Here is a 12888-nt window from a genome sequence, read left to right on the forward strand (position 1 = left end):
ACAGTATCTTCTAAAAGACCACTTTTTTTTTTTTTTGAGTCAGGGTTTCTCTGTGTAACAGGACCCTGGCTGGCCTGGGTTTCTGCAAGTGAGTCCTGTCCTGGGCTCACTTTGCAGACCAGGCTGGCCTCGAATTCAGAGAAATCTGCCTCCCTTTGCCTTCCAGCGGCTGGGACTAAAGGTCTGGTGCAAAAGGCTACATTATAAAGTCAGCCTTGAGCTGCAGATGACGTGAGGTAGCTGGAGCCTGTACACTGTACAAGGCAGGTCATTCGTCCTTCTTCAGATATTCTCCAGTTCCCTGCCAGCTCTGCACTCGTTGATCTGAGGATCAGTCATAGCACAGGGCTACTTAAAGCCCAAGCACACCGTCCTAGTTCCTCTCCTTTGGAGGCATGATTTCACATAGCCCAGGCTAGCCTTGAACTTGCAGTGCAGATGAAGAAGACTTTGAAATGGTGATCCTCCTAATTCCACCTCGCAAGTGTTGAGATTACAGGCATGAACCACCATACGTAGTTTATGAAATGCTGGGGACTGGACTCAGGGCCTTCTGCACTATAAATGAAGTCTTATACCAACTAAGCTAGATCCCAGACCCCACAAACATGCTTTCTATTAATGTTCAGTAGTCTACTGTACATATGATCTCAAATTTCTGTATAAATCTCAAGGAGAATTTTTAGTGTTGGAGAAGGTATTTGTTAAAGCCTTTAAAGATGAAATGTTTCAAGGCTCATGTGCTGTGCATGCTGCAGTTAATGTGCATTCGACTCCTTGGTTGTAACTAATTTTTACTCTTTTCCCCCTTTTCCTATAGTATGGGGCTACGGATTCCTGTCAGTGACAATTATCAATCTGGCCTCTCTCCTGGGATTGATTTTAACTCCCTTGATAAAGAAGTCTTATTTCCCCAAGATTTTGACTTATTTTGTGGGGCTCGCTATTGGGACTCTTTTCTCAAACGCCATTTTCCAGCTTATTCCAGAGGTAAGGGGGTGGGCTATGCGTTTCTGTGAATAATTGCTCCTTTTAAACATTTTAGCACCTTCTGCATTTTAGCCTGCATAATCCCTACAGCATTTTATGATGGGTTTAGAAGGCTTTGGATAAGAGATATCAGAAACACAGTAAGTGGCAAAGATTATCTCATGCTTTATGGAGTGTTGGAGTGAGAGACAAAATTATTGTTCTAGGAGGGCAGCCACCAGGATATGCATGCTTAGACAGCGCTAGGATACCTCAAAGAGCTCAACATTTCATCCTGCCTTTTATTTGGCAAGATTTAATTTTTCTACAGTTCATTGTTTATTTTCTATAGGCTATCCAATGTCTAAATTTTATTGAAGCTAAACTACAGAATTCCCTTCTGTCTTTACTACAGCTGAACAAGATGAGAGGTTAACTGTGTGTCCTGTTGACAGGCCCCCTCCCCCACTTTTTTTTTCAATTGACTGAGAGGAGAAAATCAGTCATGGGTCAGCAAATAAAGAACAGCTTGTTTTTCCCTTTTGATTAAAGTGTATTACTTGATAGTGACTGCAGTCATTATCATGTATTGTTATTTACTTAATCAATATGAAATATGCATCCTTTTATTTCCTATCTGTTATGACCATATTGGGAAAAGAGCTAGTGAAAGGAAAACAAGAGAGAGAAAGAAAGAGAGTAAGTCCTAAAGGCATATGAGAAAAATCCACATACACAAGAGCCGCATCTCCTTTTGTATTCTGCACACGGAAGGAGTAAGAAACAAGCCCCAGATAAAGAGAAAGCAGTATGCAGGCCGTGCCCCTCTTTTAAGTTTTACAAAATAACAAAAACTTTTTCTAGTTTTTAAGATTAAAAATCTTATGTATGTGAAAGTGAAGCATACATTTTCAGAGTTATAGTGTTTATTAGTATTTGTGTAGAAAGAACCCAAGAGAAATATTTATTGAAAACCTTCAAATGCAAAGAGGAAAGATGAAAATCTAAGGAGATTAACTGACTTGAGGACAGCCAGACATTGGCTAATTACTAATGAGAGCCACAATGCACATTAAAAAAAAAAACATTGTAAATGCATGTGTATCATGTATTTAGGACAATGGTGTGCTGTATGTATGTGCTTTAGTATTTTGTGTGTTTGTGACTCACTTAAGGCAAATGTTGCTGTGGGTGTTCTGGAGAGGAATCTGTAAGGTCTGGTGGTTTTACTCTGTGGGGTGACTGCTAGAAGGAAGGCTTTGATGCATCGTGTGTGGTCTGGTTACTCACGTTTCAGAGTATTTGAGGGTGGACTTATGACTTCAGGAAAATTGTATACTATGAAATTACAGTATTGTTTTCCAGGAGTCAATTAAACTGTTTGGTTTTAACTGACTTGTCCTTTCTCCCCCTCCTTAGGCATTTGGATTTAATCCCAAAATTGACAATTATGTTGAGAAAGCAGTTGCTGTGTTTGGTGGATTTTACATGCTTTTCTTTGTCGAAAGAACACTTAAGATGCTACTGAAAACATATGGCCAGGTAAAGGGCTTGACTGAAGACATTTGATAGCTTGCTTTTCCAGGCTCCTTAACAAAGGCAAGAATTGTGAATTATGTGAACAGTATGACTGTTATACTAGCAAATATGAAGAGAATAAAAGTCAATATATTGACAAGTGTAAGAAAAATACTTGACTTATATAAAATTTGAAACTGTTAACTCCAATTCAATGCAAACTAGATAGATGTGGATAATTTGTATCCCCTTGTATTATTTAAATAACAACATATATGTCCCCTATCACAGAGAAAGCAGAAACCATGGAATCTTAAACATAAGAATCTCTTTAAAAAAGAAATGTTAGTACTTTAAAGAGATTACACTGCAGATAGAGTAGATGTAAAAATTTTCTTTTATAAATGAAAAACAATGGACATTTTTCTTATCTACATGAATCATCTTTTTTTTTTCTTCCTATAACCTACTTGCTTTATTCACACGTAGAATGACCATACTCACTTCAGGAATGATGACTTTGGTTCTAAAGAAAAAACCCACCAACCCAAAACGTTACCATTACCTGCAGTCAATGGAGTGACTTGCTATGCCAACCCCGCTGTCACCGAGCCTAACGGACACATCCACTTCGACACTGTCAGCGTTGTATCCCTCCAGGTATGTCATGCTGATTGCATTTTTCTCTTACTCTTCTGTGTAATTTTCACCATAAAGGTAGCAGGGAACGCTGGGGAGTCAGTATTTCAAGTGCTCACATGTTAAACCTGCCCATCTTCATTGGATAAGCCACTTCACATTCTTTCTGCTCTCCCTCTGGATGCTTAAGCCCATGAAGTGAAGAAACTGTGGATTCATTGTTCTCCAAGGTTGCTTAGCTGTACGAGAGCCTCCTGTTAGACTTACACAATACCTCTAGCAAAACTAACTCAGGACATTTCTCCCACTTCAGTTCTTTCAAGATCCCCAACCAAAAGATCCTCCGAGTGATTTTGAAATTGCAAGAAGATTTGAAGGTTTCAAAAGCTGTGCTTATTAATTATCTGAGTTAAAATTTATATTTGCACTGCCTGAAGAATATTAATGGGTACCATTTTTTTTAAGAGCAAGTATTTCATACCAGGTAATATGCTAGGCAATGATTGATTTTTATCTCATCATTTTTTAAATATAAAAACTACTGAAAGTAGAGGTTGTTCTCTATGTACTATGACCATTTTCATTTCAAGTGGTAAAAAGCAAATTCAAATTATCTATGGCCAAAGGATTAATTGGTGGAAAGAAAAGTGCTATCTTGTATGGGGAGCCAAGCTTCTGGAACAGAACCATCAGCACCATCAGCACCAGCAGCACCAGCAGCACCAGCAGCACCATTAGCACCAGCAGCACCATCAGCACCATTAGCACCATCAGCATCATCAGCCCTTCTTCTCCACAAGCATCTCAGCATCACTTTGTTCCTGATGCCTGAACTATCCCCTTTCCACAAGTGGGAAATAGCCATGGACAGCTCCTGAGACTTAACATAATTTCAGTTTCTAGGATGGAACCGACTTCTTGTTTTTAAACCTCCAATCCCTTGTTATCATCCTCTTGGTCTGCTTTCTACTAGGGAGTCACTTTAGACTGAACGAAGTGTTTAGAAGATGGTCAGGCTCCTTGTTGGGCTTTGAAGGAACACGAGGGTTAAACTAACAGGAAGCTATTTATTGTGGTGCCACAAATGATGCTTTTAAATAAGATTTTAAAAAGAAAATGGAGATGTCTAAATAGATAATTTTACATCATACTCACAATTGACATTTTATTGAGTGTTCCAGGTCCGTGCCTTTAACAATAGACTAATTATCTTACCACCCCATAAAGTAAAGGACAAATACTATTTTAATTAGGATGCAAGGACTTAGAGATGTTAACCAACCCAATATAGAATACAGATGGAGCAGACAGATGATTAAAAAGGGGTGCTGGGAGGACAGAGCCACTGGTGTGCACTGTAATTATCATCAGGCAGATGGAGAGGATACATCTTCGGTGTGACTCATCCGGTAAATGCAGATCCCCAAGCTACGAAGTCAAGCATACTAGATAAGTGAGCAGTTGAGATGAGAAGAAAAACAACCAAGAGAAATACAAAGTAGAAAAGAAATATTTGAAAGCCATTGTTGTGGGTGGGGTGGGGAAACAACAGGAACAACAAAACAAGGACACTTAAGTTTCTTCCTGGAAATAAAACATGCTTGATCATATTCTCCTCCCAACGGATACAGGGACATTCTCAAGTGTGTTTGAAGTAACTTTGTGTTAATATTAAACTAACTGGAAACTATCTCAGGTAGTGTAATGAATGATGGTTTTAATTAAGTTTTATAGGAGAAATCCTAAAAAAATGAACATTTTTATGTGCACAGAATATTAACATAATCCAACTCTCAGAAGGTGTGGGTCCTTGGCTTGGCCAACATCTCTAAGTCCCAGGAGCCTAACCATAACTGTGCTTAACCCTAGTTTATGAGCATCAAATATGGTAAACCATCTACCATTCAGATACAGACCAGCTCCTCATAAACCAGGGTTAAGCACGGATATGGTTGGAGCTTGTCTAACACAGGGGCTGTTTGATGCTGCATTCGGACATGCTTTGCCGGTCTTCCTTCTTCACAACGCTAAAAACAAGATGACAACACTGGTGCTCCATTCAATACTCTTTTTTTCCTACTAGGAGAGGAGAGATGGATTAGCTAGAGAGTATTGTTTTCTTTTCTTTTTTTTTTTTTTTTAAAGATTTATTTATTATATATAAGTACACTGTAGCTGTCTTCAGACACTCCAGAAGAGGGCGCCAGATCTCATTGTGGATGGTTGTGAGCCACCATGTGGTTGCTGGGATTTGAACTCTGGACCTTCGGAAGAGCAGTCGGGTGCTCTTACCCACTGAGCCATCTCACCAGCCCGAGTATTGTTTTCTACGGGCACGATTATGCAGGGTAACATACAGTGGGTCCTTGTGAAATCATGGCTGAAAGTTTGTGATGATTCCAAAGAACCAGTCAACTAAGCTGCCAGCTTAAACACCGATGAATGAATCTTTTACACCAGTCATGGAGACACAGCTCTATAAGCTCAATCCTTAAGAGGCTTAGGCAGGAAAATTGTAAGGTGAAGGCCAGTTTAGGCTCCAGTGAGCTCAAGGTCAGTCTGGCTTTGTGAAATCCCATCTCAAAACAAAATGTGAAGTAAACGAAAGAGGGTTGTGCCATCGTGGTGTAACTGCTAAGTCTGGGCAAGGCTAGGTAAGGCTAATCCTCAGCACGCCAAAACCTTCAAATGGGATCAAAAGTTCCTTCAGGTATCTGATGGCAGGAAATTTGAATTCTCATTTGCATTCTTCTCCTGAGGAAGATTATTCTGTGTACCAGGTCAGGCAAGGATGCTCTTCCACGGAGGATTGTAACCCTGGTCCAGACCTGAGCACTGGAATCTTCAGGGTCTATTATATGACCCATTGGGATCTTCAGGTTCTATTACATGACACATTGATGACAGAAAGTTTAGAATTTAAAATGATCTTAAGGAGCCGGGTGGTGGTAGTGTATACCTTTCATCTCTGTACTCGGGGGTGGGGGTGGGGGTGGGGGCTGACTCAGGTGGACCTCTGTGAGTTTGAGGCCAGCCTAGTCTACAGAGTGAGTTCCAGGACAGCCAGAGCTACACAGAGAAACCATGTTTACAAACAAACACATTTAAAGGGCTAGCGACCACATTAACAGAGAATGAGTTATGGGAGTTGATCTCTTCTTCCATGATGTAAGTTCTGGGAATTGAAACCATGTTATCAGGCCAGCACCCTTACCTCCTCAGCCATCTTGCTGCTCCTTACCCCCAACATTTCCTTTTTTAACTAGCCACATTGTTGAAAAGCTTGGGTCAATTAAGGTATTAAGATTCTTGCTTTAGAATTAGCGTTGCCTGAGGATGTTTCCGGTAAATCTAAGTACCATGACGAAGGTGGGCCCTGCTTTGCATAGTTTAAATATATCAACAGAAAGACTACTTGTACTGGACATGGGCAGATTTTCCTTCATTTTTTTTTTTGTTTCAGTAAATATCGAGTACTTGATCAGTGCCCTAGGCACAGGGGGTTTTGAGGTAAACACATTCTCCTACTTTCTAGTCTATGTAGTGGAAATAGTAGAAAGAGTGAAACCAGAAGCTATGAGGAAGCAATACATATTTAGATGAAAAAAATCAACCCTGGTGACTGACAGTGACATACGGGAGATTCTTTCAACAGAACAATCAGGAAGGATTCTCTCAAGAGGTCAGTGGAGGGTTAGGTCACGAGAAGAGCCAGCATGAAGGTATCAAAGAAGAGACTATTTTGATAATGTATAGAATAGTCATTCCTGTCTTGCAGAGGAGAACTGGAATGTCAATGGTATGAGATTCTCGAGTATTAGCATGGCATACCCATGATGTGATTCCTCCAGTTTTGAAATAGAAATTATTGGATTTTCATACCAACATCAACAATGAATCCATGAGCAGAGAAGGACAAGGTTAGAGTTCTAGACCATACTTCCAGGAACTTCGTATCTGTTGAAGAGGAGGGAAGAAGCTATATCCCCGGATGTTACCTGTGGCCCAGGTATCATGAGCTGCCTAAACATTATTGACATTGATTTCTTCTGGGGGTTGTTTTGTGAATATTCTGCTGAAGGAATAATCATAGAAGAACAAAAGTGTAAGCAAACTGGCCAGCATAACGCCACTTCCAATGTGCTTTAGATTATATAGAAATATGAACGATTTAAGGAACCAAGCTGAAGGCTTGGTGTTACTTCATGAGGCAACAGGTGCTGTGGGGCAAGCTATAGCGGTCTCACTGAAAGAGTGTTTTCTGATATTAAATATCACAAAAGAATTTATTCTAGATAACCCCATTAAAATGATGGAGCACAGTATTTAAAACTCATTGGTTTGAATTCAAGTGTGAGTTCAAGAATTGAATTGATACTGTTGGATGTTAGAGTTTCATCAGAGTTAATTTTTGTTTCAAAATTGAAAATAAGAAGAAACTATTAAAATTATGAGTTAAGAAAAGTACTTTAAGTTGATATATTGATAGAACACAAATTATACAGTAAGCTAGATTTATAAATTATAATTTTTGGGTTTTTTGTGAAATAAAAGAAGAATGAAAGAAATATATAGTAATTAAAGTGTGTGGCTAAAGAATGTGATATTTTCTAATTTATCCAATCAGTTCTGGCTGATCACTGAATAATCAGACATGCAAGGCGATTGAAATTTAGTCTACAGTATTTTGTGTCCCATTGTAGATGTATAGCTTTGGAAAATTTAAAAAATGTTATCATCAAAACCTGTACTTATCACCGTAAAATGTTAGTGTTGACGGTTTCCTTTCTAAAGGTTAGGTGTTTAGACAAACACTGAGATTTCTTAGCACTTAGTAAATGTGAAACACCGCAGGACATGTGACACATGGGGCATGCCCACGTTCAGTTACTCGGTTCTTACCACATGATGTACCACACCCTAGTCTTGAGGTTGATTTCCTGATACTGAGGGGTCACATCAACCTCTGTATGGGGAACGTTTCTTCCTCTAGGACGCACAGCTTGGAAATAGCTGCTGTTACCACTAGATCTTTCTTTATCTTTAGGAATGTTAGGCCTCCGTGGCTTGTGTTTCACTTCTAGGCCACTAGAGGGACCATCTAGTTCATTCCTCTGCAGTGTGCAACCATCTCCTACCGATTTTATAGTAAGAGAAAAAAAAAATTACTCTGCCATTTACAGAAGTCAATTACTGTGCGTGTTATGTTTAACATAAGATACAATGAAGTGGAATTCGTCCACAGTGTAGGTGATGTCAGGGAGCGGACTATATCAGCAGCTGATATAAAGTGATATTCCGCATGTAAGAAGTGTTTTTGAGACCCTTGGATCTCTCTGAGAGTCTCACAGATTTAAATCACCTAGTAAGTATTCCCCAAGTATCTAATGTGTTCCTGGCACTCTTCTAAGTGCTGGGAATGTGTCAGAGAGATGGAGGGACCTGCGTTCTGCCCTGTTACAAGTGTTACAGAGAACTGAAATCGCTCTCCCTCTTGAGTGTCTCTCTTACTAGCTTGCCTTCCACCTCGCTTGCTCTCTCTCTTGCTCTCTTTTCTTCTTCCCTTTGGCCTGGAGGGTGAGAGGGCTAAAGTATATTCCTGGGTATCTGCGTTTGGAGAAGGATACTGGATACTAAAAGGACTATGGCTACATATCTGTCTTCAGCAGGAGCTCGTTTCAGCCCTGTTTGCTTTGCCATGAATGTGGCTCTTGGATTTAGCTTTCCCAAAGGAAAAAAAAATCTTCAGTCATGGCAAGAACTCTCTGGATGCTCTGGCTTAGGAAAAAAAAAGGATCTGGGATTCCTAATGTGTCTCCAATTGATATAATGTCAATGCTGTCATTTTTGGTCCCCACCCCATGTTGTCTGCCACATATCAATTATTAACTAATTGTAAAATTAAAACAATAATTTTGAGGCTGGGTCTCTCCCACTAGAATTCATGATCGTCCTGTTTTTTACATTCGAAGTGCTGGGATTACAGGGAGGAGTTGCACCCCTTGCCTCTGTTTACTATTTACAATCATATAATTTGAATGTCCTATTATTTACAAGACAGAAGTCAGTTTATTTTCTCTGGGTGTCTGTGCTCAGAATTGGTTAATAAGAAGCACAATGTCAAGATTCAGTTAAGAAGAGAGCACGGAAGGGCCGCTTGAAGGATTTTGCCTTAAAATAATTTTAAATTAAAATATAATTTCATCAGTTCTTCCCTTTAACACTTCCTAAGTCTCTTCCCTCCAACCCTTTTGCTATTTCACCTTTATTCACTCTCAAATCGATGTCCTCTTTTTCTTCGACTATTATTGTGCATATATAAACACATATTATAAATATCACCTATTGAGTCAGTGTAGTTTGTGTGTGTATGACTTCAGGGCTGGTCACATTAGATGAGCGAGGAGGCCTACTTCACAGTCGCCAGTCCTTATGCTTTGCAATAGTACTGAGCATCCAGGGGCCAAATCCTGTCTGTGAGTATCTTAGGTTCCTCAGTGGTCAAGGCAACCGAGATCTTGCTTCAACCTGGGGTCTTGCTTCCCAGTTTTGGGCTCCCCACGCTCCACACAGATTCCTAATGGAAATGTTGTCTAAGTTCTGATTACAGGAGATCTTCAGGAATAAAGCTGGCAGTGCATGGAGGTGTGCCTGCCGAATGAATCCTTGTTAATTTTGACTCTGTCATGGGGCTCATCAATTAATTACAATTTGTTCCTTTTGACTATAGACTAGGCTGTAGAATATCTTGGCAATATCTATAAAAAACTGTCTTTGAGGTGTTTTTTTTAAATACATGATTCTAAAGTTTTAATTTAATCTAGTTTAATTTTTAAGATTTTAAAAAGAATGCCAATCTTAAAAACTGTCTCTTCTGTAATTGACAAGCCACAGTCCTCCCCATAGTTGGTATAGGTTTTCTTAGGGATCTACCCACACTGTTACTTGCTGCTGCAGCCTTGTTTGTTAGTGTATGTCCTGAAATCAGTGAGTGCATTTATCTAACATGTTCTATACAAAATTGCTTTCACTAATCAAGCAAGACTTATCCCTATTTAGAAGAATTAGTGAGGTTTTACTCAATTAGGCTTGATGTCAAGTTAATTTTTCCCCCATTAGTATAATGAAGAATTGCTATGTTGCTCTATTATGCATGGGGATGATAAAAAGTAGAAAATTAATGCCAAACATTTTTTATTTGGAAAACAAGGAGAGGAGTGAGAGGTTTGAGTAAATTATCCTGGATACAAGAAGAGTTGCCTAATTTGTACCATGTAGAGAGCCCAGTTGCAAATCAGCAGAAGCCACAGAACACTTGGCGTGCATCCCACTGATGGAGGGAGGGTCTTTAGCATCAGCTTTCTCGTTTGATTTTTTAAAATTACGTTATAAAAGGCATCTATCTCGTAATTGTCAGTCTTGCTAAAGTAGACTCCCTCCTCCCTTCCTCTCTGCCTCCCTTCCTCCCTTCCTTCCTCCCTCCCTGTCTGCCTCCCTTCCTCCCTTCCTTCCTCCCTCCCTGTCTGCCTCCCTCCCTTCCTCCCTGCCTCCCTCCCTCCCTCCCTCCCTCTATGCCTCCCTCCCCTTACCTCTCTGCCTGCCTGCCTCCCTTTCCTTCCTTCCTTCCTTCCTTCCTTCCTTCCTTCCTTCCTTCCTTCCTTCCTTCCTTCCACCCTCCCTCTCTGCTTCCTTCATTCCTGATTTCCTTTTTACCTCTGCTATTTATGCTTTCAAAACTACTTATTTTGTGCTCTGTTCTTTACATGCCACATCCTGCAGCTTGGGAATACCGAACCAGGACCTGGTGAGTTTACATTTGCTTAGTAGGTTGCATGATAGAATTTTCCCTAAACCAGAGGGCTTTGTGGTTCTATGAATGGCATCCATGTTCCTTGACAAGGCTCTTGGGAGGCAGAATTTGTTCAGCGCTTTAATTAATTCATTATATATATATATATATATATATATATATATATATATATGTGTGTGTGTGTGTGTGTGTGTGTGTGTATTCCAAGCTAGAACAATGATTTTGAGTCTGACATCATGTTACAAAGTAGAGTCTTACACATACACATCCTCTCACATCCATAATGCACACACACATATAACTGCATAACATCTACAGATATTCATCTGTCTATAATGATGTCTATTTAGTCTGAAGCAATATCTAGATTTTTAAAATTATCATTATTATAGTGATAATTACTTTACTGATAAAGATAATGAATAAAACATAATTGTAGTCATTTGAAGAACAATTTTTGTGTCAATTTATAACAAATGAACCTTCAGGTTGGAATCAGATCATTGGTTGGCTGGTAACTTTGATCATACTGTATTTCTGTTTCTTTAGATAGAGAATTCCAATTCTTCTGAGAAGATAAACCCTATTAATGACTCATCATTTATGTTAACCAAGTCTCTGGCCTTTGACTTTATCCAACATGCTTATCAGTGGTCCTTTATTAAGAAGCGCTGTAAGTTCTGAGTTCTAATCAGTAGAGAGACCAGGGTGTGAACTTAATTCTTTCTGTCAGCAGGGGTCAGAAGATTAAAAAAAAAGATTGTATTTTGTTATCAAATCTCTTACTTAGTAATATCAAAGAGCTTAATGAACTTGACATGATGAACCCGTCAGTGGAGAAGGGTAGAAGTTGGAAACATTTACTAGTGGAGAAAGCACTAGTAATTAAAGATTACCTATGAGGGTTCGTTCCTTAAGCCTTTGGACTGTGATTTGATACTTTCTAGTTTGTCATCCTTTACTGCTAGATTATAAAACACCTTTGGAAAAACTGAAATGAGAGATCAAACATCGTTCATAGTTTTCTGGATTTCAAAGCAAAACTCAAACCTGGAAATTGTATTGGAGTTGGAAAATAAAATCATAATTTGCTCATGGGGTAGACGCCATGTTTGCAGAAATGGTTCAAACTTTGTGTATTCTATGTCTTAATTTTAGCCCAGACTCCATTATCTTGGACTCTTATGTGAAAACAATAATTTCAACCTTAAATTGAGTTTCTAGACTAACGTGCTACATGGCAGAAACATTTTATCCCCTATGTGACATCTTGCTTTGTGCTTCATCGCAGAAGCTACGTGCAGGTCTTCAGACCGTCATTCTGTTATTCCGGCACTGTCATGTGATTATATGATCACATCCATGTGCCAGACTCTGCTCTATATACAAGAGATACCACTGCAAAGAGATAATCAGCCATACAATCTTTGTGCTCTTGGTGGGACATACAGCATGGCATCATAGGATTGTAATGCTGGGCACAGAAATAAAATGTGAGGTGGTGTCCAAGTGACCACATTGATTTGGGCGGTCAGAGGGGGTCTTTTTGAAGAGGACACATTATGAGATGGAGCAGTCTTGGCAAATCCTGTAGAGAGGTCTTTTGACTGATCTAACACCTGATGGCGTGTCTCTAGGTAGGACAGAATTCAGGAACACAAAGATGATCTGAGAAGCTAAGGACAGTGTGGATCCTGCTACCCAATGACAGCAGAGAAAATTCTAGATGGAAACTCTTCAAAGTATCTTTAAACTATCATTGTATTCTAACATAGTACTGATGATCTAAGCAAGATGTTGGTACTCAAATTACTTTTTATTAATATGACGAAATTAGAAGAATCAGCCAAGAAGGAAGCTATAATCTTCCACTTATGCTTGCAGTTGGAACAACAGAATGTGTGGGGCAGATGCCAAAGCCCCCCCCCCCCCGATGATTTTTCTCACAGAGG

General features: G+C 39.5%; 1 protein-coding gene across 4 annotated transcripts in view; it reads left to right on the forward strand.

The window, feature by feature from the left end:
• Slc39a8 (solute carrier family 39 member 8) overlaps window positions 1-12888 on the forward strand; it is a 75285-nt gene that overhangs the window by 43969 nt on the left and 18428 nt on the right. For all 4 annotated transcript variants that reach the window (XM_021157678.1, XM_021157677.2, XM_021157674.2 and 1 more), the window contains exons 4-6: window positions 821-990; window positions 2389-2511; window positions 2977-3147. In XM_021157678.1, the coding sequence (XP_021013337.1) occupies window positions 821-990; window positions 2389-2511; window positions 2977-3147 (464 nt within the window). The remainder of the gene's footprint in view (window positions 1-820; window positions 991-2388; window positions 2512-2976; window positions 3148-12888) is intronic.

This window comes from Mus caroli, chromosome 3 (genome assembly GCF_900094665.2).
Source record: "Mus caroli chromosome 3, CAROLI_EIJ_v1.1, whole genome shotgun sequence".
NCBI classification, from domain to species: Eukaryota; Metazoa; Chordata; class Mammalia; order Rodentia; family Muridae; genus Mus; species Mus caroli.